This window comes from Pipra filicauda, unplaced genomic scaffold (genome assembly GCF_003945595.2).
Source record: "Pipra filicauda isolate LSUMZ 115617 unplaced genomic scaffold, ASM394559v2 scaffold447_size767260_pilon, whole genome shotgun sequence".
Lineage (NCBI taxonomy): Eukaryota > Metazoa > Chordata > Aves > Passeriformes > Pipridae > Pipra > Pipra filicauda.
In genome coordinates, this window is record NW_024104584.1 from 405,218 (window position 1) to 432,706 (window position 27,489).

Consider the following 27,489-nt stretch of genomic DNA (forward strand, 5'->3'; position numbering starts at 1 on the left):
CTGGCTCCAGAAATTATATGAATAATTTTAAAGCAGAATGTGGTGTGTGTGGGAAGAGAAGAGTATATGTATGATAACCTGTTCTCACCTACATAGCCTTTTCCTTTTTTAGGGGTCTTTGTTAAAGTGTATGTTTGTAAAAAACTTGATTCATTGCAAGTCACTACAAACTGCTGCAGTTCTCCCTGTGTAGTGGTTGTCTGTCTGGAGTAAATAATGCTGGTACTTGTCATAGAGAGTCTGCTCACTGTGGTTTTGGAGTGGAAAATTCCAAGAAATGGCACCTTGTAGTCCTGCTATTAAAGCCACTCAGAATTTTCAGTAATTCCTTTAGCCTGTTTGTACAAATGGGTTTAATTATGTTTCTCTGCTTTTGCAATTGTATTAAAAGGCTTGGGAAACTTGAATTACCGTAGAGTGAAAACATGTAAAAAATTTCTGTAATAAGTCACAAAAAGCATCACTCTGGGAATAGAGTCCCATCTTTGCCAGCACAATTGCAATACAGCTGTTGTTGCAGTGTTACAATGCTGTGAAGGAAGATGCGACAGAAAGGAAATATTGCGTAGTTCTCTATTCTGAAATTGATAAAGGCTTTGTGGCCTTTTTAGCAAAATACCTGATTATTTTCTTGAGGAATAAATCTTCTCTAGGGCAGAGATTAAGAAGATTCACAAATAATTACACGTCGGCATTAAAACCTTTCTTTGTATATTAAATCTTGGTAGATGCACACAGCATAGTAATTGACACATTTCTTACTCCTTCTGTTAGGTTTGAATAATTTGTAGATCTACCTCTAAAACTGTGTCAAATTAGAGTCATATGGTTGTTGCCCATTGTAGGGGCCCAGAGAAGTTGCTTTGAGTCACAGGATGGATTGTGGTGGTGCATTCTCTCTCTCTTTTTCTCTTTTCCTTTCTCTCTTTCATTTGTTAATTCATCTGTCCCTCTCTAATTCCTCTCTTCCCTTTCACCCCACAGTTTCATCCAAATCCCACTGCTGCGTGCTTGTATATCATACCCGATATCATTGCTTATTCATTGATGTGGGAGTCATTAGCTTGGACAATGTATAGCATATAAATGAAGGCTATAGTCATAAGAATGTGGTTTTGAGGGTACTGCTGCTATTGAATTTTTATGTTATACTCAAGTGAAATCTAAGAGCTACGTATTAATTCTTAAAAGCAGCCTTGCATGGAGTTTGAGTCTAGTGTATTTCTGGTAACTATTTACTGAAAAACAGTTATGTATACTCAGAAATTGATATCAGAATCTGATTATTTTCACTGGATTTTTCTTCCCTCAAATGACATCACTAAAGAATAGGAGGACACTCATGATTTTTATTTGTGTTCTACAATGGTTTAAGTCAATGGAAATCAGTACCCATCCCTTCCTCTTTACACTGGGAGAAATGAAGTGGTCAGGTGGTGGTTCAGGTCATTGGCCTAGGAAGAAATCAACCTTACAAGTTACTTGGTTAAAACCAGCTTTGTAACTTCTCAAAGTACAGTTCTGTGTGTTTTTCATCAAACCTGCTTTCATTATGACTTCACAATTAAGTCCTGCAAGGTCTATTTCCAGACTGACCAGTGAAAATGCACCTCATTTTTCCATTTAACTACACAATTCTCTGTTCTGTGCCAGTGTGTTAATTAATACAGACTCACTGTAGTTATATGGTGGTCAGTAACATTATAGGGTGTGGTCACACAGAAGATAAATCGTACAGAAGGTAAATACTTTTCAAAACTGAGCTACCACAGGTAAATTAATTTATAATGGGGGTCAGATTTTTAGCAGTAGTTCTGCAGTATCCTGTCCCTGCCAGCAGGGACAGTGCAAATGCCTCCCTTTAAGAAGGGGTACCATCTGGGATCCACCAGTCCCAGAGCAGCCACTTCTGAATCACCAGCCAAAAGAACAATGGTAGAGAGGCGTGGGCAATGAAAACTGTGAGTCTTCCTGTTGAAGATGCTTCCTGCCATGTGTTTCAGGAACAGCAGCTCAACTTTGCTCCCACCCTTAGGAAGAAGAACTAGTTCTTTTAAAGCATTCATGTGCAAAGTGGATAAAAGCATCTCAAAGTGTGGATATGCAAACACACTTTTGGCATGATTTCTGTCTTTATTTCAAATCACTTCTGGTAAATCACATCCCTTTTTTTTGGCAAGATGTTTTTCTCTCTACTATTAAATTGTTACAAATGGTGGTAGCTGAAACAGTTACTGACGGTATCACTAAGTGTCCTCTGCATCCTGGAATCTCCTAAGTGCTACCTCCCAGTCCACACTCAAACATTTATGACTATGGACACTTTAATTTAAGCATATAAGTAGTCCTCAATCAGAAGGATGACTCAAGGTTTTTAAAAGTTACGCACATGTTTAACTAAGGTGGTAGGTCTGGTACAACTTTTCATCACTTTGAAAGACTGAGCAGCCATCTTTCAGTGAGTGAATGAAAACAATGTATTAATCTGTGAGCACTGGCAACTAATCAGACCAAGTTTAACATTTAATTTCCATTCAATTAAAAATAATTAAGGATCTAGTCCTGGCCTTTCTTTCATACTCAGTAGAAAAAAATATCTGATGTGTCAAGGAGCATTTAGGTTACAGTTTGGGTCTGTTTCTGTTGAATCACATTTCTGTTTTATCTATTACCTACTAGTAAAATAAATAGAAGTTTTGAAAATATCACTATACGTGCTAATGTATTACAATACTTCTAAATGTCAAAGGGAATTTAGAAACATTAAAACAGTTTACAGTGTAGCCTTACAGTGAGGTTATGGATGATGGGGAGATGGCAACATCATTCAAACATAAGAAGGGAATCAAAGGGCTGAATCTGATGATTAGGTAAAGAGAGTGAAGGCTAGTGGATGCTTCAAAAGTTGGAATGGGTGTTGAGCTTGTGTGTTAAAATAGCTGCTGTAGGGGAAAGAAGGCTAAACAAACCTGATCCGAACAAGTGATGGAAGTCAGAATGAGTCAATCTACAGCTTCTCTTGCTTAGTGACACTAGTGTAGGACAAACACATTTGTTGTCTGTGATGGATCTCCTGAATTGGGGCCAAGACCTCTTGATGACGTCTATATTGACTGAGTTATTAAAACACAATAGCTGTTCTTGGAGAGTGTCTGTGTAGCAAGGACTGTCTGCTTAATAGGAGGCACATTACTATGGACTTCAGCTTTCCATTTACTGATTTCACAGTATCTATTTTAATTGCAAGGTTCCTTCTGATTTTCAATCCTGCTATTCCTTTTTGTGTTGCTGATGGCTGCAGTCTTCTTGCAAGTCATTAACCGGAATACATTTGTTAGCTTTAAAAGGAACCATCACTTGAGTTCTTCCTCTCACTGTGCTGATGCCCTAAATGATGCATAAGGTACCTACTCGTACTACTCTTAGTTGGTGGCTGTTACTCGATACGCTTGTCCCGGAGTGTGCATGTTTGTGCTATTTGAACGAGCAGCTGAATTGATTCATCGGCACCAAAATGCTGCGCACATCACCGCACAGCCGGCTGCTCAGTGCCCTTCGAGAGGGCTGCGAGGTTTGTGCGGGCACTCCCTAAACTTGTGGGACGGCGGGGCCGTGTCCCCGCGGAGATGGGGTGGTGTGGGGTGTCCGCGGGATGGGCGGAGGCTGCGAAGCGGGTCCGGCGGGGCGGGGAGCGGCGGAGGCGGTGTCCCTCGGTCCGTGCGGGTCCCCGCAGCGGTGGCTCAGCGCGGCTGGTGCCTGTCGGGGGCCTCCGGCCGCCGGGGAAGGCAGAGAATCCCCCCGCCGCAGACCCCGCGGACGGCGGAGCCCAGCGCCGTGCGGAGTCTGGCACCGCTCCCCGCGAGTCCCGGCGGAGAGGGCGGGGGTTTCTGGCCTTCAGAATTACAGGAAAAAGCCTTACTTGGGCTGAGCTGGGCAACTTCCTATTTTGTACGCCCTTTCGCGGTCGCGGGGAGGCAGAGGCCCCTGCTAAACCAAATGTCCATTCTGCAGCCGAGGTGAGTGGATGTTTTCAGCAGAGGTCTGTCTGCTCGTTTTTGTTAACACGAAGTGTTGGAGAGTGTGAAACTCTTCCCTGGACTGTTACTTGCTTAGTTCTCTACCAGTGGTGATGTGTGCTTGCATTCCTGTCTCTCCAGCTGTTCAATCCAGACTTGGGGCAGGGCGTGCTTTTGCATCTATCCAGGCTAAAAACTGGCCAAGTCCTTTCAGTTTCTTTCTTTCAAGTCCATGAGACAGTCAGAATTGAAATTCCCCATTTAGCTCATTGCATTCACCTCATTTTTGAAAAGAATGTGATACATATGCTTGGCAGTTGTTTTCTTTGTGTGTCTAATGGTTGAGTCAGTTCTCAAAATGTTTGCAACATATGCAATCATAAAGGCAGTAAAATCTCTTTCCTAACTGCTCTCTGCTTAAATTGTTTCTATTAACTCAAATTTTCTTGAAGTAATGTATCAGATTTTAATGCACTGGCCCCACGTTTCTTCAATGCTTGCAGTTTCTGCCTCCTGATAAAAAATATTTTCATGTTGTGTTTCTGTTTGTGTCCATCATGAGTATTATCCTCACATACTCATGCTCAAAGTGGAAAAGTGTTGCTTAGCTTCTCTCCTGTAATGGACTGTGTGATTTGTCTTTCGGAGGTGGACGGTCTGGAGCACAAATCTGATGAGAAGCATCTGAGGGAGCTGAAGGTCTTTAGCCTGGAGAAAAGGAGGTTTGGGGGGGACTTTATCCCTCTCTACAAGTACCTGAAACGAGATTGTAGCCAGCTGAGGATTAGTCTCTTCTCTCAGTTAACAAGTAATAGGACAAGAAGAAATTGCCTCAAATTATACCAGGGGAGGTGTTGTCAAGCATTGAAACAGGCTGCCCTTGGGGAGCGGTGGAGGTACTGTCCCTGGAGGTATTTAGAAGATGTATACATGTAAAATGATTCTATGATTGTCTAAAATAGTTGAAATCCAACTTTTAGACTCTGCCTGTGAATTAAAACACTAATTGGGTAAGAGAATGTTTTCATACTTGAAGGAAGATTCATGTGTTGGGTAGAAGAACAGAATGGTCAGTTCAGATTTTTCTGTCAGATAGAGGCTTATCAGTAACAGAACAGGTCTCAAAAGGGATGAAAACAGGGCGAAAGAAGTTTTAGATTTATATCATAGAAGTTGCGGTATTGAACATTAAAGATCTTGATTTTTCTATAATAATTGAGTAAACCTGCTGAATTTTTGCATTATTTTGTGCTTATAGGGAACATTTTCAATTAAAAAATGCCATACTAGGGGAGATGTCAAAATGTGGCTGTGTTCAGTAGGTCCTCTGGAGCCTGATTTCACACTGCCATGCTGTGCTTTGGCTGGCAGTTTTGACAGGGATACAAAAGTATTGCTAGTAAAGTTTATAGCATAAGTAGTAAACAAGAGAAAAGCAAGATAGAGAACTTTCGTGAGTTGATCTGAAGCAGCAGGGTAATGTGATAATTGTCTTATGCAGGTCAACAGCAAGATAAACATATTTGGGATCAAGGAATAGAGAGGATACTCAACAGGTCAAAAAAAGTCTTAGAAAGTAGTAATGTAAAGACCATTTTAGATAACTGTGTCTGTCCTCTCTTAGGGAAAAGAAAAGGGCTAATGTTCTGCTTCAATGTACAGTAAACAGGAATAGCAAGTATGTACCTTGTAGTGATTCTGTGTTCCTTTGAGAACATACGTGAGGTGTTTAAATACAGCGGTGAAAGGTGGTAAGGAATATGTGAAGGTTAGCTGTTCATTTATACATTCACTGAATTAATGCAGTAGAGATTGTAGCTCACCTCTGTAAGTTTTTCTCTGACTATTCAGATAGTGTGCCCACACTTGAGGAAGGATATTAAATACTTGAGAACCTTCAAAAGAGAATATTAAAAGATAATCAAAGGAAGTGGAAACCAGTGATGTATTATGTGTAAGAGTAAGCTTCAGGGTCATGGTCATCTCTTTTTGAGTGATAAGAAAGTATAAAAGTGAAGTTTTGTGCTCCTTTTGTTCCCTTTCCTTCTTGTGTCTGTGGGAGCACAGAATTACCTGCACTGTCCTTTGTGTTCTTCTAACACAGCACTGCAGGAGGACAGGGATTATAATTATATCCTTCATTTTGGGGCTGTAACTGATTCCCTGAACAGTCCAGGAAAGTTTTTATTTTCTTTCTTGCAAAAGAAAATATTAATGTTATTGTTAATGTTATTTAAGTAGATGAGTGCTTTATTCCAGAACATCTAGTTCCAGTCTTAAGTTAAGAGGCAAGACTGGTGAAGGTGAAATAACACTCTGGAGCTGTACAGAAAATCTCGCTTCTGATTTTTTTTTTGATCCTCCTCCCCTGCCCATCCATTTTGCTCACCTAGTTGCTTTCCACAGCAGAGCCAGCTTGTTCTCCACCAACATGAAGGGGCATGAGGGCAACCATCCTGTCTAATAATGTCTTACTAACTGAAAATGTCTGATGCAAAATCATCTCTCAAAGTAGACTCCTGTAGCCCAAATACACTTCATAGTAACTCAGACACTGAGCCTAAGAAGAAGACTTCAAGACCAGACCTGTACATGAAGCCTGTGTAAACCGTAACTTGTCTGTTTTTATTTGCTCGGTGAAAAAAGAACAGGGAATGACAGTGCTGCTATGAAAGCTACATTCTTCTATATCACCGACATTTATTTCTAATGATAGTGATGGCCTGGCCTTTCTTTCAGTGAGCATTATCAAGTCAGATACAATCATGTAGTTAAAATAAATGACCCATATGTAAAGATAAAGAAAATAAATCTAGTTTTGTGTGTTTGTAGCTTTAAACTTTCTCCCTAAAAATCACGTTTTTCTTATAAGGTACAATATATTCATTAGTAAAGAAATATCTATTTTGCAGCTTTTTTTGTCTAGCTGAGCATTTTATACCTTAAGATATATTTAGAGGCTTATTTGTTATGGTTGTTCAGAGAATAATGGATTATATCCTGTTTACTAAATATGGATTAATTATTTTTCTGTATTAGTATCAAGCTACATGTAGTTAATTATATTTAAATTTCAATATAACAACATTTTATATTAAAATGTGTTAATATTCAATATCCTGTTACATATTGTTTTATAAGAAAACAAAGGGTTTATCAAAACATGGTTTGCATCTGTAACTCTAGGGTATACTAAGCAAAATAACTATTATCAGCAGTTATTAGCAGAATTGACCTTTCCTGGTCACTATGTCTTTCAGAGTTTTAGAACAAAAGTATCTTATCCTTTTATGCTTATTTTTTCTATTTAGAGACTGACAGAGGAAAATAGCTTTCCTGCTTTTTCAGTTTCCAGTTGATTTGCAGCTTTTATTAGCAAGTTGTTGAACTTGATTTTTTTTTGTTGTTTTTGTTTTTAGAACACGTTTCTCTGGTCAAAAGTTAGTGTGGGATTTCAAGGGCCTCTGCTTCATGTGGCTCCTACAGACCTATCTGTAAGCTTAGAAGTTTTCTCAACAAATATATACTGTCTGAATTTATTTCATTTATTGTTTGAATTAATTTCATTTAAGTGGTGTTAGTAGATTATGATACCATTGTATTTTCAGATAGGCCGACATAATTTCAAATTTAATAGGTTTATTTTCCAAAATAAAATGCACCTAACATCTGTTTCAATAAAGTTCTATTTCAATGTTAATATTATAAATCATATTCATCCTGGTCTGTGGTTCAGCTGACTATTTTTAGTTCAGTTAAGGACTGTGGATTGTGAAACAGCATGCTCAGGATCTTTCACTATAGTGTCATTTTCCCCATGGGTGGGCTTGTCAGTGCATGATTTATAGGGATTAGAGAGTTGGGAAACTCCTCAAATTTACTGCTTCCTCCAGTATGTTTCTGTGTCATTCTCTGACCTGTGTGGAAAAACCTCCGTTTTCCTCTTCTGAGGCTCACTGGTACTCACCCTTGGTGTAATCCTAACCAAATCTTGAAGATGATGCACCTTGTTGTCAAAAAAGGACACTGAAGTTCATATTTGGATCATTTGCCTGAAATGTTCTCTTTCCCTATGGGATTTGTGTAAATGCTGATTAATTTGAATCTTGCAGTTCTCAAAACTGTTGGTGATTGCTTTTCCAGTTGCATCTGTGCAGAGCATCACAGTGAGGTGGCCCAGTGGGGGCAGAATGGAGGCTTGGGCTTCTGGCATTCAGCATTTGCTACTCACATATAGGACAAGGTCTGTTTCTCCATAAGGCAGCTGACATGGCAGAGATGCAATTGATAGTGAAGACTAAATAAAAGGAGTGTCTATTCTGCTTCTTTCCTCTTTCATAGTTGATAGAAGAGTGTCAGACTTGGTAGGAAGGCATTCCCTGCCACATTCCAGCAAAGATGTTAAAAATTCTCAAAGATGACTGGAACAAAGAGTGGTGGTGAATGGTGCCACATCTGTTTGGCAGCCAGTAGCTAGTGGTGTTCCCCAGGGCTCAGGATTTGGGCCTGTCCTGTTTAATTAATCTTTATTGATGATCCTGACAAGCGAATCAAGTTTGCCCTCAGTTTGTTTGAGAATGACACTGAGTTGCGTGTGCGTGTTGATCTGCGGGAGCGGAGAAGGGCTTTTCAGAGGGATCTGGACAAGCTGGATTGGTAGGCTGAGGCCAGTGGTATGAGGTTCAACAAGGCCAAGTGCTGGGTCCTGCCCTTGGGTCACAACTATCCCAGACAACACTACAGGCTGTGGGAAGAGTGGCTGGAAAGCTGCCTGGTGGAAAAGGACTTGGGTGTGCTAGTTGACAGCAGTTAAAAATGAGCCAGCAGTGTGCCCAGGTGTCCAAGAAGGCCAATGGCATCCTGGCTTGGATCAGCAATGGTGTGGTCAGCAGGATCAGGGCAGTGATCATCCCCCTGTACTCGGCATTGGGCACTGAGCACAATTCCATAGACACGTTGCAAGGAGAGAAAGACTAGGGATAATGTGGGCCCTCTTTGGAAGGAAACAGCAGACCTGGATACCTTGGACAAAGAGAAAGACGATGTTCTCAGCCATTTCTATACTTCAGTATTCAGCAGCAAGTGCTCCAGCCATTTCACCCGAGTTGAGAAAGGCAAATGCGGGGACTGGCAGAATGACAACTCTAAACCCACTGTAGAAGAGGATTGGGTCTGAGACCATCTGAGGAACCTGAATGTGCACAAGTCCGTGGGACCCAATGAGAAACATCCATGGGTCCTGAGGGAAGGGACAGATGATGATGCTAAGCCACTATCCATCATTATTGAAAAATCATGGCAGTCAGGAGAAGTCCCTGATGACTGGAAAAAGGGAAATATAATGCCCAGTTTTAAAAAGGGGAAAGTGGAAGACCTGGGGGACTACAGACCAGTCAGTCTCACCTCTGTGCCAGGCAAGATCATTGAGCAGATTCTCCTGGAAACTATGCTATGGAAGCTGTGGAAAACCAAGAGGTGATTGGTAACAGTCAGCATGGTTTTACAAAGGGGAAATCATGCCTGACAAATTTGGTGACCTTCTATAATGGGGCCTACAGTATTTGTGGATGGGACAGAGCATTGCCTACGTGGACTTCTGCAAAGCGTTTGACACTGTCCCACATGACATCCTTGTCTCTAAACTGGAGAGACACGGATTTGATGGATGGACCCCTCGGTGGATAAAGAACTGGCCGGATGGCAGCACACAAAGAGTTGTGGTCAGTGGCTCATTGTCCACACAGAGACCAGTGACGAGTGCTGTCCCTCACTGGCCAGTACTGGGGCGTGTTCAAATCTTTGTTGATGACACAGACAGTGGGGTTGAGCGCACCCTTAGTGCTCAGCTTTGTGTTGCGGTTGACATGCTGGAGGGAAGGGATGCCGTCCAGAGGGACCTTGACAGGTCTCAATGCAAACCTCATGAAGTTCTACAAAGCACAGTGCAAGGTCCTACACCTGGGTCAGGGCAATCCTAGACACACCTACAGGCTGGGGGAGAAATGATTGAGAGCAGCCCTGTGGAGAAGGACTTGGGGGTGATGGTTGATGTGGAACTCAACATGAGCTGGCAATGTGTGCTCACAACCCAGAAAGCCAACGAAATCCTGGGCTGCATCAAAAGCAGCATGGCCAGCAGGTCAAGGGAGGTGATTCTGTCCCTCTGTTCTGCTCTTGTGAGATCCCACCTGGAGTGCTGCATCCAGCTCTGGGGTCCTCAACATAAGAAGGATGTGGAACTGCTGGAACAAGTCCAGAGGAGGGCCATGAAGTTGATAAGAGGACAGGAGCACCACCCCTATGAAGACAGGCTGAGAAAGTTGGACCTGTTCAGCCTGGAGAAGAGGTTATGTGGAGACCTCAGAGCACCTTCCAGTTTCTGAAGGGGGCGTACAGAAAATCCAGAGAGTGACTCTTTGTCAGGAACTGTATTGATTGGACAAGAAGTAATGGGTACAAACTGGAAGAGGGGAAGTTTAGAAAAAGAAATTTTTTGCTGTGCAGGTGCTGAGACAGTGGAGCAGGTTGCCCAGGGAGGTTGTGGATGCTTCAGTTGTTGCAATGTTCAAAACCAGGTTGGATAAAGCCTTGAGCAGTGTTGTCTAGTGGGAGGAGTCCCTGTCCATGGCAGAGGAGTCTGAGATTGGATGATCTTTAAGGTCCATTCCAACCCCTTAACAATCTATGCTTCTATGACATACTGCCTTTCCATTTATCAATGTGGCATGTTCCTTATTCCTGGTGTAACATCTACACTGCATGCAGAATTGTGCATGTAGTTAAAAACAATCTTAAAATTGGATCTGAATGGAAAAAGATTTCCTGTCCTGAAATGGAGGAGAAGAGTGATAAGAAATGGTCTTAAATACAGTATGGCAAAAAGTCACTTTAGATAATTTTTCCCTCTGGTTCCTTTAAATTTTTACACCATGGCACTTTCAAACACTGAAATTCCAAAATGAAAATGGAAAATCTGAAGTATAAAGAAAATATTGTTTCATCAACTATGTTACACAAGTTTTATTTAAATAATGTGACCTTTATTGAGATTGCATCTACCTGCAAGAAATCTGGGTTTGGTGAATCAATTCTTGAATTATTTGAAGAAGATGGTTCTGTTCATACCATTTGTTTAGTTATCTGCATTTAACTTACATAGGTGCCTTAAGTGAAATACTTCTTAATTTATAATGTGACTTTCGCTCAGACATGTTTTTTCATCACTTTTACCTGTGCAACAGTAAACAGCCAAAGAGCTCTTTAGTCACGCATCAGTATCATGACAAGCAGATGAGGTTTGAGCAGCATTGTAACCTGCGGAGTCACTACCCTTATTTCTGGCGGGTAGTAACTAGCAGCTGGCATGTCAAATAAACAGCTGCTAACTGGTACTAGAGAAAGTGGAAGCAGGAGGACTGAACCAAATTAACAGCTCACAGCTAGGAAAAAATGTTATGGAGGTCTCTCTCCCCAGTCTTCTCCTCTGTTTCACCAGCTAAGATGACTGTCTAACTGTGTAAGCAAGTTGCTTACATTTGCTAAAGTAGCACAAATTCTTTTTTTTTTCTTAGTTTTCTGCTATTTTGGCATGTGGAAGTGACTAACTGTGCGGGAAGTAGGGCACTAGAGGAGCAGTAGAAGAAGGGGGGAAAAGTAGCTGTTGTTACAGGGTGAGGAGCACCCACTGAGTGTGGACGGGATCTTTGCTTAATCTTTCTGGTGAGCGTGTGAAATCAGAATTTTTCAAAGGCTTCTAAATTGGCATCACAGCCAGATTTGTTCTTTTAGTGCTGTGTTTCACAGCACTGTCCTTGATGACACAAGGATAATTCAAAAACGTTTTCATGATTTCCCAATGCTTCTGAGTTCCAATTCCTTGCTAAAATAGTGTGGGATTTCTGGAGCTTATTAAAGGAATATGATAAGGAAATGTTGTCTTTTTTCTTGAAAACAGCTGAACTATTTTGGCTGAAATGCAGCCTCTTCTGTTTCATATACCCTTGAAAACAACAAACCAGAATGTGCAGAATATAAGCAGAAATTTTATTATGGGGAATAAACAAGAAGAGTTAGGTGTGTACCACATGCCTGCAGGGCTGTGATCTTCAGACGTCGTGGAGATGTAGCGGGATGGTTCCTATGACTGGAGCATTGGAATGGAAGGATGTAGGCTCTTTAGGAAGGACAGGCAGGGGAGATGAGGAGGCAGTGTTGCCCTATGTGTCAATGATCAGCTGGAGAGCATGAAGCTTCTCCTGGGGATGGATGAGCCAAACAAGAGCTTACGGGTCAGGATTTAAGAGTGGGCAGGGACAGGGAACATTATAGTGGGAGTCTGCTACAGGGCACTTGACCAGGAAGACCATGTGGATGAGGCCCTCTACAGACAGATAGGAACAGCCTCGTGTTCACATGTCCTGGTCCTCATGGGGAACTTCAACCACCCCAACATCTTTTGGAGGGACAACACAGTAGGGCACCCAAGTGACAGAGAAGCCAATGAGGAGAGATGCTGTGCTGTACTTTGTTCTCACCAACAAGGAGGGACTGGTAGAAAGGTGAAGCTCAAGGGCAGTCTTGGCTGCCATGGCCGTGAAATGCTCAAGTTCAAAATCCTTAAGGCAGCCAGGACAATAGGCTCATTACCCTGGACTTAAGGGCAGCAGAATTTGGCTTCTTCAGGAATCTGCTTGGTAGAGTACCGTGGGATAAAGCCGTGGAGGGAAGAGGGGCCCAAGAGAACTGGATGATAATCAAGGATAATTTTCTTCAAGCTCAGGAGCGATGCGTCCCAGCAAAGAGGAGGTCAGGCAGAAACACTGTGAGGCCTGCTTGGATTAATAAGGAGCTCCTAGACAAACAGAAGCACAAAAAGGAAGTCTACAGAGGGTAGAAGCAAGGACAGGTAGCCTGGGTGGAATACAGTGAGCGGCCAGGGATCAGGTGAGGAAAGCTAAAGCCCTGATAGAATTAAATCTGGCCAGGAACATCAAGGGCAATAAGAAAAGCTTCTGTAGGTATGCTGATGTGGAATACTTGGAACAATTGCTGAAGGTTCTTTTCTTTATTGGCATCGATAGTGTAACCTGTCTTTACTGCTTTAAGAACATACACCATAGGCAATTGAAGTAGTAATAGATTCTCTTCATGTACTGGATTTGTTTCCTGTTGGAACACATCTTGCTACTGCTGTTTTTTTGGAGTGTGTCACTGGGCAAACTCTTCCCTCATTTTCTTTTTATCCCATGTGTCCTTTTAATGTTTTTTCTCCTGTTTCATGCTGTCATACCCTCAAAGATTATAAAATGCTTTCCAAGATTTTTATCTTAGGAGAACTGCATGGAATTTCTTCCATTGTGCAGGAAAGTAACACTCAGACAAAACAATTATTAATTTGAATACAAGTGAGAAATGCTAAATAGCATTATTAACTCTTACACAAATAATAACAAAGTATTACAGGGACATCTTTACTTGAAGTATTTTTTTATTTTTTTTTTATGACAGCATTTTATGCCTGTAGTTACTGAGAAGGAAATGTTCAGCTCTTTGATTTGGATGTTCGTCCTGCTCTGCAGCTCTGTAGCAGGTATGTTTCTTGATTATTAGCACCTGTCTTGCCATAAGAAAATTTTCCAAAAAGCGATGTCCTCCAAATGAAATTTTGAAGAGTTCTGAGAACAGAAAAGTGTATTTTAAAAGTAGGTTGATTAAGTAGTGTACAGTATGTGATAAACAAAGTCTCATTTCTATAAGTTTTTGAATAGGAGTTTATTATATGGTAAAAGCAGGCAGCTGGCTGGGTGACAGAAATGGGGACAAATTTCCCAAATCTGCACTCCTACTACAGTGTACATTTGGCATTTATCTTAGCTACTTCATGCATATTAATTATGTCATATACATATACATTTTACAGTTTTTTGCTAAGCATTTAATATATGGGTTTTCTTACAGCTAAAGCTAAATGGTTTTATCTCTACAACCGGTCATAATTCATGCATTCTTGGATGAACAGGCACCTAAAAGATTTAAAGTTCTACCATATTTTATTCTTAGGATAGTAAGGAGGTTTTATAGCCCCTTGACCTTGTAAGGGCCTGTTTTATTTCTTTATGGGGGTGTAATTAAGTTTTACAATCCGTTTGTTTTATTTTGATGTAATCACCCATTTGTTTCACAAATCACAATTATTTATTTATCACAATTATATGTAGAAAAATTAATTTATGGCAGTCTTGATGTCCCCTTCTGTACAGATTTATTTATTAAACTTATTAATGATTTAATAATTACAAATTTATGAAATTTGGCTTCAAGAAATAAGTAACAGCAAAACAAAACAAAACAAAAGAGGTAGCTCTTTGCAGGACTTTAATGGGTGATTTTTGCACTGTTTAACTTTGGTGTTGAATTAATTCATTCAGCCCACTTACGTGTTTTTCTTTTACATGTGTTTTAATTACAATTCCTACATTCTATCTGGCAATATAAATTCTAAGAGGTGTACAGGTACTAATGAGATATTGAAATATATTGCAGCTTGGTTGTAAATTTTAACCTTATTAGTTTGATATATTTTTGATATTGTAATTAGTAATGATAACATGTAAATGGTATGCATATATTTTACATATAGGAATGTTTTATAAGTTTTAGAAATGTCACTCCAATGTAACACGTATTCTAATATAGTAATTCATATGAACTGAGTTTTCAAAGAGCAGTGTCTGATTTGAGTGACTAACTGAGCATTTTATTTGAATTCTTTTTGACAAAAAAAAATAAATTATTTTTAGACAACAAAATAACTTACAGTTTTTTCCACTGGTATTTTAAGATTAATTAGGTTATGTGATGCTTTGATTTTGTTTTTAGATGAAAACTCTATCAGAGATGCTGACATTTTTCCTTCATCTGCTGAAATTAAAAGAGGATCCTCCCTGAAACAATTTTGTATTCTTGGAAAACACCACATGCCTCACAGAAATGCAAGCCACATCATCTGGAAATTGAATGATGAATTGATTGCTCCAGAGAATTATAACATTGTGAATGAGACTGTATCTAGTATAACCATCCCTAATTTCACCTACAGAACAGCTTATCTGAAATGTTTCATGAAGTACTTGGACAAGGAGCAGCTTCTGGTTCACAAAGAAGTTAAATCTGGCTGTAAGTAGAAATACAGAAAAATTGATTTTAACATTTTTACTCTAGTAATTTTGCTTTTAAAGGAGCTACTTTTGGTTTTTTATCTTGTAGCATCATAAAACACCTGTATTCAAGTATCTCATTTTTTTTCCCCCTGAAATAAAGTATGAATGTACGGGCATTCCTTACTGACACTGGTCTAAAACCTCTCTGATCCCAGCTTTTAGCCAGTTGAAATTTTCTGTTGAGTTCCAACGGTGCTGGGTATATCCCTTTGTTATATCTTTTGTCTAACTTAGCCATATTTGGCTTTCTCCAGAGAGGACTTTCTCTCTAGTCCTCTCTTCCAAAGAAATTTTAGTTATAAATCTCTTACACAGAAGGTTGAAGTATGTATATGAATTCTCTAGTTTATTGAACAGATTAGGTCCAGATTATACAAATGTATGCCTGGAGGTCCCATTCTAATAAAGAAGCAATAAATGCAGAAAGACATGTGTAGAATAAAATCCAGCAGAAAGTATTGCTTGTCTGGGAAGATCATTGTGCCATAAACTTGTCAATAACAGAAAGTTCTTTTGAATGTTCTGTTAGATGGGACAGAAAAGTACTATTTTGAAAAGAGGGCTTTTTCATCCAACTTATTTCAATGGGGGCACAGTTTTCCTCCTTTCCACTCCAGTTTTTTCTAACCAGTGAAGTAACCTAGCTGTAACAAAGAAATCTTTGAGGGTGTTACATTTTTGTGGATGATTTCAGACTACAGAGATTGTAGAAGATTGTTTCCTTTATGCTGTCTTGCATAAGGAGATAAAGAGAGTCCAGAATTAGTGATCTCTTCAAGGTCACCTAGATCTGTTTCCCAGGAATTTGTCTTCTGCACTCTGTATGTGATTAGATGTTCTCTGAGGGAATCAAGAGGAGTTTTGTCTTTCAAAGAATGCCTCTTTTTTTGGAACGTTTGTACTATTCCTTTGTTTTTCTCTTACTGTCTGGACTGCCATTGAGCTACAGGTGTTTTGCAGGTGGGAAGTGGGGTATGGGTGTACTTAGAGGTTCAGGACAGTGTATATAGTGGTTTGATACAAGCTAATTAATCGGTTACTGCCTTTAGGCCACCTAGTAAAGTATTTTCAAGAAGTAGCTGGAGAAAATCTCTCTGTCTCCTCAGGGAAAGACGGACTGGTTTTGATTTTGATCTTATGAAGAGTTTTGAGGGCAGTAAGGAATAATAAAATGAAGTGCTATGCAATACACTGGGTGAAGTTTGCCATAATCTGCTTTTTGACCAACAAAATCAGCTGTACATTAAAATTACTTATTTGCACTGGGTTGTTTTTTTTCTTAAACCTTTGTCATTGCAGTTCCTCCAGACACTCCGGGAAATATTTCCTGCATTTATTACTTTGATGATAACCTTACCTGTACCTGGAATTCAGGAAGAAAAACAAGTTTTACAAGAAACTATACTCTTTACCGAAAACTGTAAGTATAGGAGGCGTTGGGAGCTGGGTTGCTGGAGTGTGATAACCAGCCTACTTTCCCTCTCATCCTGACTTCTGTTTAAAGACAACCTGGAAACATCATGGAATTCAGAAACATCATGGCATTAATGTAAATTAAATTAATTAATTCAGGGTTGGTAATTGTTGAAAAAAGTTACAACGACCTTTTTACTGTGCTGTATAAAGAAATTGAGCATGCCCAACCCAATATTCAGTAGAGAAATGTTTATATCAGAAGTGATATGCACTTGTTCCCTTGAAGTAGTGTTACTAATTAGGTTGAAACTGTAGGGTAGGAAAACCTCTTTAGTTTTATCTCCATTGTAGGTTTAACATTTTAGGCTTCTACTTTTTCTATGTGGAACTTTGTTACTTCTTCTGGTGCTTATATAACTTATAACTTAGCTGAGTTAGTGAAATCAGAAGCTATTGAAAGTATGTTTCCTCTACACGCACAAATTCTTCATTAACCATACAGTGAACTGGACTGCAGAACTATTTCCAGTCAAATCTAACCATTAATTTTGATCCAGATAACTCCCCAGCTGAGTTTAACGTATGACTACAAAAGCATTGGTACAAGAGGTGGAGAGCCATGGGTGGAAACCAACAGCTCTGCGTGATAGAGAAGGTTGGACTGCTGCTTTTTGCAGCAGCACAGGCTTACACTAGCTTAAAATGTTGATGAAATACCAGCCCCAAAAAGCATTTTGAGTTACAAAATTATCTACTTGCTTACTGCATCGTATGGAACATTTAGCACAAGCCCCTTATCTGAGTTTTCATTAGTTGAAGAATTTCTCTGTGGGTCAGTAAAATGAAACATACTTTGTTAGTTTTGCATTCTACACTATTTATTATGAAAGTAAATGCTGTAAAGACAACATATTGTCAGTATGTTCTTTCTGTCAAATTTCTGTTGCCTTGGGATAGTTCGGCAGTGGTGGATTTTAGCTTTTTTCTGTATTTAAAAAATGAATAAAAGCTTGTTATTACATAGCTCCATGTGGCATGTGTTACTAGCTCAATCAGCCTATCTGTATTTTTAAAGGAAGTCCTATATGGAGTTATATGATTTCACTTCTCTTTGAGATTTTAATAAAAAATAATCATAGCATGTGGATTTCCTATTAGGGCCTTTTTACTCTTTGCTCTGCTCCTGGAAAATGGTTTTACTAATTGCAGTTAAAACTAACTGAGTCTGTGCAGACTATATGCATTTGCATAAGCAGTGCCATTAGGAAAGAGTATTCATTGCACAAACAAATCATCTAAAGATGTTCACTGGTAGAAAAGTCTTGCAACCTCAAAAATCTATAAATAATAACCCAATAGTGAGTTTGAATTATTCTAAGAAAAATCTCTAACTCCTGTAATTTTTCTCTTATGTTTTTTAGGGCGACTAATCCAAATACTATAGTCAGCTCCTGCCAGAGTAAAACAGAGTCATGTTCATTTCTATATCCAGATACTCCGTATAGTAGTGCTTTTTGTTTTCAGGTGAAAGCTGAAAATGTTTTGGGTGAAGCCTTATCGAAGTGTGTTCCTATAGCTATGGGAAAAATAGGTAATTAAAGAAGAGTTAAATAAAGATTTAATTGATGGTCTTTCTGTATAAAATTCTTCAAAGTGGTGTGTTACAGCAGTAATTTTCATAAGTTTCTTGATTTTACAGAGAGCTAATGAAAAATGACAGGGTGCTGTATTCAGACTATGAAACACCTAACTGCAGCAATATTTTTTTAAGATAATGTCTGATGTATCCATTATAAATTACTAAGTTTTAATTATCTGCTATTCTACTTTCTGGTTAGGCATGTTAAAAACCACCTGTTCTGTGTGCAGTAATAATAATTGCGCACAGGAGCAAAAATAAATATTTTGTCTACCTCTTCTCCCTCTGCCCTGTGCTCTGTTTTCCTCTGTTCACTTTGGTGTAGATAATCAATAATCCTTATTGCTGCAACACTCGTCAACTTTCCAGTCATATGCTCCTTTATTCCTATGTTCCAACCTGCTGTGGCTCCTCATTACTCTTCACATTCTCTGTGCCAGCCATCTCTTTCCTCATTGCTAATCTATTCTTTCCCCACTTTGTCCTTCACACTTCTCTCCCCCTCAAATCCTTTTCAGCTGAATTCTTCCTTCCTCTGCAGTTCAGACTTGTCTTTCGCATCCCAGCCCTGCTTTATTTATTTTCCCTGCTGTTATCTCTGAGTAGTATTTTTCAGTGCTGATACAGATGAAAGAAATCTGCACATGTGTTTGAGAACAGGTTTGTGAGCAAAATCATAGAAAAGCTTGACTGGCTAGGGACACCTTCTGCTAGACCAGGTAGTTCAAAGTCCCATTTAATTAAATCAGTTATATGTGCAATTTCTCCTAAAGACAACTTCCCAAACTTAGAGTTATGTCTGTGAAACAGACTGTCACATGAATACTCTGATAGGACATGTGTTACTGGGATATTGATTAAACTTCTTGGAACACACATAGCCAGAGAAATTCTAAACTTTTATAGAGGCATTTTCTCCTCTTGATGTTTTTTTTTCTGCATTCTAGAGAAATTTGACCCTCCTGAAATACTTTTAGTTAAAACAATCAGCGGTATAAAGCAGTTACTTACAGTAACCTGGAAAATGCCTGAGAAGATTGTCCCTTCAAAAGATTTAACTTGCCAGGTTCAATACAGAAACTTGTATTCAAACTCTACAGTAAGTTACATCATTTTTCTTCTGAATGCTAGTCTCTTTGTGACTAATACTGACTAATGTTATAAAAGTTTAAATAGGAAAAAGGCAACAATTAGTTTGAACTAATGTTTAAAAACTTGTTATTTTAATGGAATCTAATAAGGTATTCATGGTTTTAAGAACATTGTTTTGTTATCTAGGATTAATTGTTCTCTTTCTTTTGCTCCTTTTCTGTTTTGTACATACCATACTTCTCAGTATATTTCTTTGAAAGGCTTAAGGGATGATCCTGGGCCAAGGGATTACACAGGCAGTCAATCAAAATATTTTATTTTCCCCTTGCATTCTGGTGTGGAAAACATCACTTACTCCCAAACAAAATAGTTGAATCTGATTAAGAGGGACTAATGTTACATTAATTTTAAAGTGAACTAAAATATGAATTTTACAGGATAGAAAATAAGGGAAGTTATTTTTCTGAGTTTATCTTTCTGACAGTTAAATGGAAATGCAGGTGCCAAATGATCTATTCCTATGCTCTTCAGTATGGAAGGGATTCTGTTTGTAGTTTACTGTTTCCTCTGTCAAATTCCAGAATGGTACAGGTTCCTTGGCTGACTTTTCTGAGTTCATTGGACTTAGCTGTCTGCCTTGATCTTACTGTTTCATACATTATATGTGTAATTTTGTGAGAGAAGAATTCATCAAGGTAGTCTTCAGAGCTTTCAAGAAGTTCCTAATACTGAAGATGTTTCTAATTAGCATTCTTTTCACATTGTCATGGCAAGCATCTTTACTGTAGATATGACATACTGACTTTTGGATTCAAGATATAATATTTGGGATGATTGGATGGGCAGAATAGCTCAAATCCACTTGGGATATTAGAAATGGAACTAATAGCTATTAAAAAGACCTACCTGTTCAAGATGTTTATCCCTTTGGAGTCAGGGCACTGGTGTCCTTGTGATGCTTGCTTGCTGTGGGGTCCTTCCCCAGTGTTGAAAACATTCACATTTTTGTAAAGTTACAGCTTTATTGTGTATTGTGTCTGTTTTTCAGCACCTGCATTAGAAATCACCTTTCTGCTTTTCCAGCATTGAATACAGTCTACATCCATTTGCTTCCTCACATCTTACCTGCATTTTCCCAGAGATAATCTAGAGAAAAAACAGTAGCTATCCGTGATCAGTAAAGACATAGAAGGTGCTTTTCTGTCAGCACATATGTGCAAAAAAAAAAATCCCAAACAAACGAACAAAAAGAATATTTGAGCCTCTTAAGCTGTCCAAAAAACCAGTCTAAACAGTTTGGTGTGAACTGTTTTTACTGAGTGAAAACAGGTTACCTGTTTTTCTATCTGCATATACCGAGTTTCTACTAAGTTTCTGATTATGATGAAATATTGTTAACAGCCATTTGGCAAGTAACTAAAAGCTAGTCTGTGGTGTCTCCAGTTCTATGTCAGGTTCTGCAGGAGGCTGATAATAGTTTTGAAGCCCTTTTTGCTGTAGGTTCAATAAAGAGTCTGTCACATAGAGTGCTTTGTAGGTCCCTGAATTCATTCTCATAGAAGCAGTTTTCTTTTTTTGACAATGAGTTTCTTGGGATCAGAATGGACTAAAAATTTCATTAGACAGTGCATTTCCCACTATGGTGTTTATAGGAGTGGGTGTCTGCATTTTATATTGTTATAGTTTGATTCACTTTTTATTGGAAGGTTCAGGTGGTAGAAGACAAGAATTTCTTCACAGTTTTTTAGTCCTACTGAGAATCTATGTGACTTTACTACTTCAGTTCAACTCCCAAGAAGGAATCTTCCTTATTCAAAAACTTGCCTTTGCTGATGTTGTTAGAATTTAGCTAGCTTGAACATTTATTTTGGTGTCTTGCTGTTTCAGTAATCTGAAATTTAAGAGGGGAAGAGTCGTTAATTATTGAGTAATTTTTGCAATTTGGAAGATAATACATTAATGTTGGTATAGTGATTATATCAGTTCTTCTGTTCACAAACACTTATCTTTCTACAGTTCCTGTTGTTTTTTTCTGCTTCATGTTGTCAGTCCACTTGAGTTGGTGCATCAACTCCAGTTCCTGGTCTTCATATCTATTTTATTTGTTTTGGAAGAGTAATCTAGATTCTGACTTCCATCAGTGAGAAGTGAGTGGAGCTCCTTTTAAGACAAAGAGATTACTCACCTTGTCATTACTTTTCCAAAAATATAGTGTATCAGTGATTTATCATGCTCTTGTCTTCCTTCACCACTTGAAGGCTCCATCTTCTTTTTCCTTTCCTCTTGGTATCAAACTTTTTTGTATTTTATTTGTCTTCTCATTTTAATCCTTTGCTGATAATCTTTGGAACGGCTCACAGCCGCACTATTGTATGGCTAAGAGCTAGAAGACCTTGTAACTCAGAAAAGAAAAACAAGAAAGGAAAGAAGTACCCAGGTGGCTCACAAAATGCTTCCCCCAGCATGCCGTTGTGGGATATTGTTGTGATAATAGCTTTGCAATAACCAGCTGCTTCCCATCAGTGGGAACTGCATTCATCCAGCCCCTCCTGTGCCAGCACAACTGCTCTAGAATCCTGTGTGAGCTGTACACAATTCAAGCCACAGGACAGCCAGTACAGATCTAGTTTTGGCTCAAGTTTTTGAAACCCTGAGGTTTTATCGGAAGAATGAGGAGGCTACACAGAAAAATGAAATACAGTCTTGAGTCTCCAAGGGGTGAGGTGGGAAACATTAAAATTGCGTCTTTTGTGTTATTTTTGTTTCATTTTTTTAATAAGTCAAATATCTGCACACAATTTTCTATCAAATAATTTTGTTCATGTACCTACTTTCAGAAATATGTCACTGTCCCACTGAATTCTGCAGAGAAAACAGGATCATGTAATCTCACAGGTCTGTGGGACTCCACAGAATATTCTGTTGCTGTTCGGTGTATCAGTAATGAATCAATATTTTGGAGTGAATGGAGTGGAGAGAAAAGTGGAAGCACGAAAGAGAAAGGTGGGCTGACTACCTGTAAAAGTTTTCTTTAGTTATACCTCGAGGCATTAGGATTTAATAAACTGTGTTTTCAGTCTATTGTCTGTTGCATTTAGAATTCTGTTGCTTAAACAGAACGTGTATTTTGTTTAAAGATAGAAGAGGAAAACTAAAGCACAAGAGCAAGCAGTGGAGGAGATTTGAAAAGTGATTCAAAGAATATAGGCTAAGGAAGAAAATGGGTGAGTAGACAGTGAAGAGAGGGAAAATTAGGAGTGCAGATGGAGATTGAACATTGCAAAATAGGATAGTAGCAGAAATGTAGCATAGCAAGTATGTTCAATAAAATTAATCATAAGTAGAGACACTAAATGTCCAGTTATAAAACAAGACTACAAAATCTCCTCTAGGAGACTCTGATACTTAACTATAAAAGAAAGCAGAAGGAAACTTATGGAAAGAGAGAAGCTGTACTTACTAGGGGAAAAAAGGCACAGCATTACACAAGAGAAAACTTATTTTTATTAACTTTCTCTCAGTCTGTATGTTTGAAACCTTTTGTTTGTTTTACCATATTGGACTGTCTTTTTAATATAGCACAGATATTCAAGTTATTTTTTGTCCTTATATAGCTCCTTCAGAAAAAGTGGATTTGTGGAGGGTAATTGAGTCTTCACACTCACCCGGAAGTAGGTCTGTACATCTCATGTGGAAGGTATATACTGTTTTTTATACTCTTTATGTGAATTGATAATCATATTGGTATCCTGTAACTGATGTTGTGTTTAAGTATTTTAGTGTTGTAGGACATGTAACTGCCAGGGGCGTTTACTGTCATCAGAAAAAACCTCACTGAACTAAAGCAGAATTAAAAAGGCTTTTGTTTACTAAATGGTAGATGAATAGAGTTTTGTAATGTCTTTGGAAAGGAAGCATTAAATTGTGTTCAGATCACTGGAGAATCTGATTGAAAGTCTTTACAACTACTTTTAAATAATATGGCTTATCAAAACTATGTTAAATTCACTTTAATCTTCTAGTAAAGTGTCCAAAGACTTTTTGCGTTTCAAATCTCAGGACTTTTGAACCTTTCCTTCAAGGAAATTGTTATGGCTCTCTGTCCTGAAAATGGGACTGAAGAAAGTGCCTTGCTTTTCTAAATATGGTATAATCATTTTGTAATTTGATCTGGACTCTTCAATGCAACATATATTTTTGGTTATGCAAATAACACTATGAAACACTTACTACTACTTATTTTTTTTAATAGCCATTAAATAGCTTTCCACCTTCTGGGAGAATTCTAGGCTACAAAATACAGTATTTTCCAGAAAACAAGACTGCACTTAAAATGATAAACAACTCTACTGACAAGAAAATCACTTTACTTTTAAATGAAGAGGCATATATAGTATCTGTTACTGCCTATAACTCTGCTGGAAATTCTCCTGAAGCTATTTTGAGGATTCCATCCACAGACGAAAAAAGTAAGATTTCTCAATGCCATATTTTTCTCATTAACAAAAAAATTATCTTCATGACATCTGTTTAAGTTTTGCTGTAGTGGAAGCAAAATTGTGTTAAGGACTTCTATCATACATCTTTATATCCATACCTATATCTATATCTATATCTTGTTGTTGTGTTTTGCTGTCATGCATCTGTTATAGATGATTATTGTTAGGGATTTTATTTTGAGATACAGTTGTTAAGATATGAATACTTTCTGATGTTTATTTCTATATTATTTCCATTGTATTATTTTCTGAGGGTTTTTTGGTTTGGTTTGTGGTTTTTTTCTAACCTTGTACCTCCCAAATAAATTTATAGAGTGCTACCCAATTCTGTCACATCCCTTTGCTAGATCATAAAATTGGTTACCGCAGGACAATATTGCAGAGCATTAAACAGCATCATTCAAAGATGCCTTAAATAGAAATCTCTAAGATGTGTCAGTGGAAGCAGAGAGAGAAGCCTTTATTCTCGTTTCGTGCGCATTCCCGAAGTACCTCATCCCACCCACTGCCAGGGTCAGGAAGTTGGTCTGCTCTAGCACAACAGCTGAGCTCTTTGGCTCTTATGTTTAATTCTGATACCTCTGTGAGCCTTGTATTCCAGCATCCTGCTGCCTACCATAATCTAGAAGAGAGTCTACATTTGAAACACTTGAATAATTCCTGTATCAGTTGTTCATGAAATAAGTGCAAGTGTCCCCCTGAAACTGCTCAATCATATTCCATTTCTAATAAAAAAACTGGATGTGTAGATGTGCTGTTATCTTGCCCTGGAGGTTTCTGACTACCTCTCTGCTCACTTCTGTATCCCACCATAAATGTTTTTCTGATTTTTCCATGCTGTGACATGCTTTCCCCTCCCCACCCCTAGAGGCATCTGTTTTTTCCTCTGCTTCATCAGGTCTTTTTTGCCTCTGCTTTGCCAGGTGGTGTTTTAGTCAGACTTTTATTACATCTGTTCTGCAGGCTGATGGTGCACTTTTGCTTCACTGTCACTCGTGACCTTGCTGACTTATTTTACTGTTCTTCTGTTGCCTTTGTCATCTCAATCAAAACTTGCTTATCTGCACAAACTGCAAGATTGATAGTAAATTGGTTTGCAAAATTTTACAAACTGTAAAATTCAGATTCTAAAAGAGAGACTTGTCTTTGGATTCTCTATGTATTTTTGAAGTTTTTATGAAAATAGAATTGCTGATATTATCTGTTAAATTTTTAGCTGCTCAGATTACTGGAACAGCGAGGACCTTACCATCAAATGAAGAAGTGGTTGTGGAATGGGCAGTCTCTAAACCAGAAGCAACAGAATATGTAGTTGAGTGGTTTGAGGACTTGGAGATGGATCCTTTTAGTAGATCGTGGCAATATGTGTCGAATTCTACAAACTGGAAAACTAACAAAAGTACGTTTATTTATCGGCTACAGCTGTAATAATGTACAGATATGTATGTATTTATAGGTAGACTGGAAAGAACAAACAAGGATGAACTCATCCAGCTTTCCTCAGACCGTTTTAAACATAGCAGTGTTATTACATGCTTTATTGAAATCTCTGCAAGTAATTTAATAGCAATTTTAACTCTTTCAAATTTTCATGCAACATGAAAGGTGGTTTTTGCTCCCATGTAAGATTAGGCTTCAGATTTTGTGTTGAAGCACTTCCGTGGCTTCATCTTAATCCATTAGGGAGGCAGATATACACTATTTTAGCAGAGAAATCTACAACAAAAAAGATTAATTTAAATATGGGAAAAGATCATGATAGTTCATGTGTTTTAGAAGAGAGCAAGAAACCTGAAGGAGGATTTGAGTGAGAATTCTACTTTGAAATAAGCAAGTGGAGTGATTGATCAATCTGGCATGTTAGATGTTATATAACCACATTTGTATTATGATCTAAGGCATTTTTAAGGGTTTTCAGTGACCTTATGAAGCACTGACAAATAGAGAAGGATCTTAGTCTTTTTCCTAGAGGCTGATGTTTTAAAAACAGATAATCTCTGTAACTGCTAATGTTTTGGCTATGCCTATGTAGTTTCAATGAAAAACCAAAAAGCTTACAGAGCTCAAGAGATGTGTGCAAAAGGCAAAGTTGTGAATGTTGATGTCAATGTGAATATCCCATGTCCATTACCATTAGTTAATATAATGCATGTAATTTTCCTTATACATTTGGATTTGGGTGGTGACCACTGCTCTGGAGAGCCTGTTACAGTTCTCAACCACCCTCAGGGTGAAAAACCTTCTCCTAATATCCCTGACACAACTTCATGCTGTTCCCTCAGGTTCTAAGCATTAAGAGGTGGGGTTCCACTGTACCTTTTAAACTATTTGATGCATGAGAAACTGTCTTTTGCAGAGCAGTAAACATAAAGATATGTGAAATTAAAACTATTACTGTAAGTGCAATTTTTTACTGGTTATTTGAAAATAGAAACTTCCTCCAAAACCATAAACTCTTTCGAGATGAGTAAGTGGGTTCATATGGAGAAGTCATATAAGGCTGAAGTCTAATGACCCATTCAAAGTATTTCTAGTGAAAAATGAGTCAGAAACCACGTGCTCTTATGAATACTACTAGCAAAAAAGTGTGTTAAGGGCAGTAATGAGCATTCAAGACAATAAATACATGTTGTGCTTGCTAAAGAGTTGAAGGAAATAATCTGTAACACTATATTTAGAACTTGTTTGGGATTTAGTCTATTTTCATTGTATTAATCTCACACAGAGAATTGTATGTAAATATTCCTTTTTTTCCTTTACAGAAAACTTTAAACCATTTGTATGCTATAACATCTCAGTGTATCCTCTTTATGGAAATAAAGTAGCAGCTCCATATACCGTACAAACTTATGTTCAACAAAAAAGTATGTATTTTAAACTAATAATGTTGTGAAAGATATATTGTAGTCTGTCTGTCAGGATGTATTGTCTTTGATCAATTTAGTACTATCATTATTTGAAAGAGAGATGGAGAAAGTGGAAAAATCCCAAGGTTTCAGGCCTCTTGATTTCTGTTTTGTTCAGCGACAAAATTGTTCAGTAAGAAAACATGCATCTTGTGATACTGGGATATTGCTGCTTCAGTCCACTAATTTTTGGTAAAGTTTACATACTTTACACAAAGCACTTGGAACGTGTATAGCTACAAGCATGAAAGGATTTTTTAAAACTAGTTATCTCTTCAATGTTACAGTTCATTAAGATATATGCTTGATTTTAGTGCTTGACTGCATTTGTAAGTCCTAATATATGATGAAATTCTACTAACAGAATAAAATGAATGGTTTGAAAAGCTTGCTTTTTGTTAAATTTTATAATGTAACAAAATATTTGCAGTCCTGCACATAAAAAATAATAAGAAGCCGTGACATTTGTAGTTAGATAGAAACTGTAGATGAAATAGTGTTGAGGAGAGGGAAGAGGAGGAATGTTTCTTTATTTGTAGAAGTTTAATGTGAATTTAGTGATTTATACACACAGCTGTAAGAATGTAGTTTACTGGTAATTTTAAGATTTCATGTGAAAATGTTGATTTGTGTGTGTGCATATATAGGACAATGCTCTACTAAACAGCATTAATTACTGGGAAGAGGTAGTGGAATATTTTA

General features: G+C 38.2%; 1 protein-coding gene across 5 annotated transcripts in view; it reads left to right on the plus strand.

Moving 5' to 3' along the window:
* Positions 1-27,489, plus strand: part of DDX4 (DEAD-box helicase 4) — a 71,723-nt gene that overhangs the window by 33,252 nt on the left and 10,982 nt on the right. For all 5 annotated transcript variants that reach the window (XR_005565233.1, XM_039385884.1, XM_039385887.1 and 2 more), the window contains 11 exons: positions 7,436-7,510; positions 13,524-13,605; positions 14,895-15,191; positions 16,535-16,655; positions 18,073-18,242; positions 19,238-19,389; positions 22,220-22,385; positions 22,997-23,079; positions 23,635-23,851; positions 25,098-25,280; positions 26,644-26,745. Coding sequence is in view for 4 of the 5 variants with exons in the window: in XM_039385884.1 (XP_039241818.1) it covers positions 7,436-7,510; positions 13,524-13,605; positions 14,895-15,191; positions 16,535-16,655; positions 18,073-18,242; positions 19,238-19,389; positions 22,220-22,385; positions 22,997-23,079; positions 23,635-23,851; positions 25,098-25,280; positions 26,644-26,745 (1,648 nt within the window). In the remaining variant the exon portion in view is untranslated. The remainder of the gene's footprint in view (positions 1-7,435; positions 7,511-13,523; positions 13,606-14,894; positions 15,192-16,534; positions 16,656-18,072; positions 18,243-19,237; positions 19,390-22,219; positions 22,386-22,996; positions 23,080-23,634; positions 23,852-25,097; positions 25,281-26,643; positions 26,746-27,489) is intronic.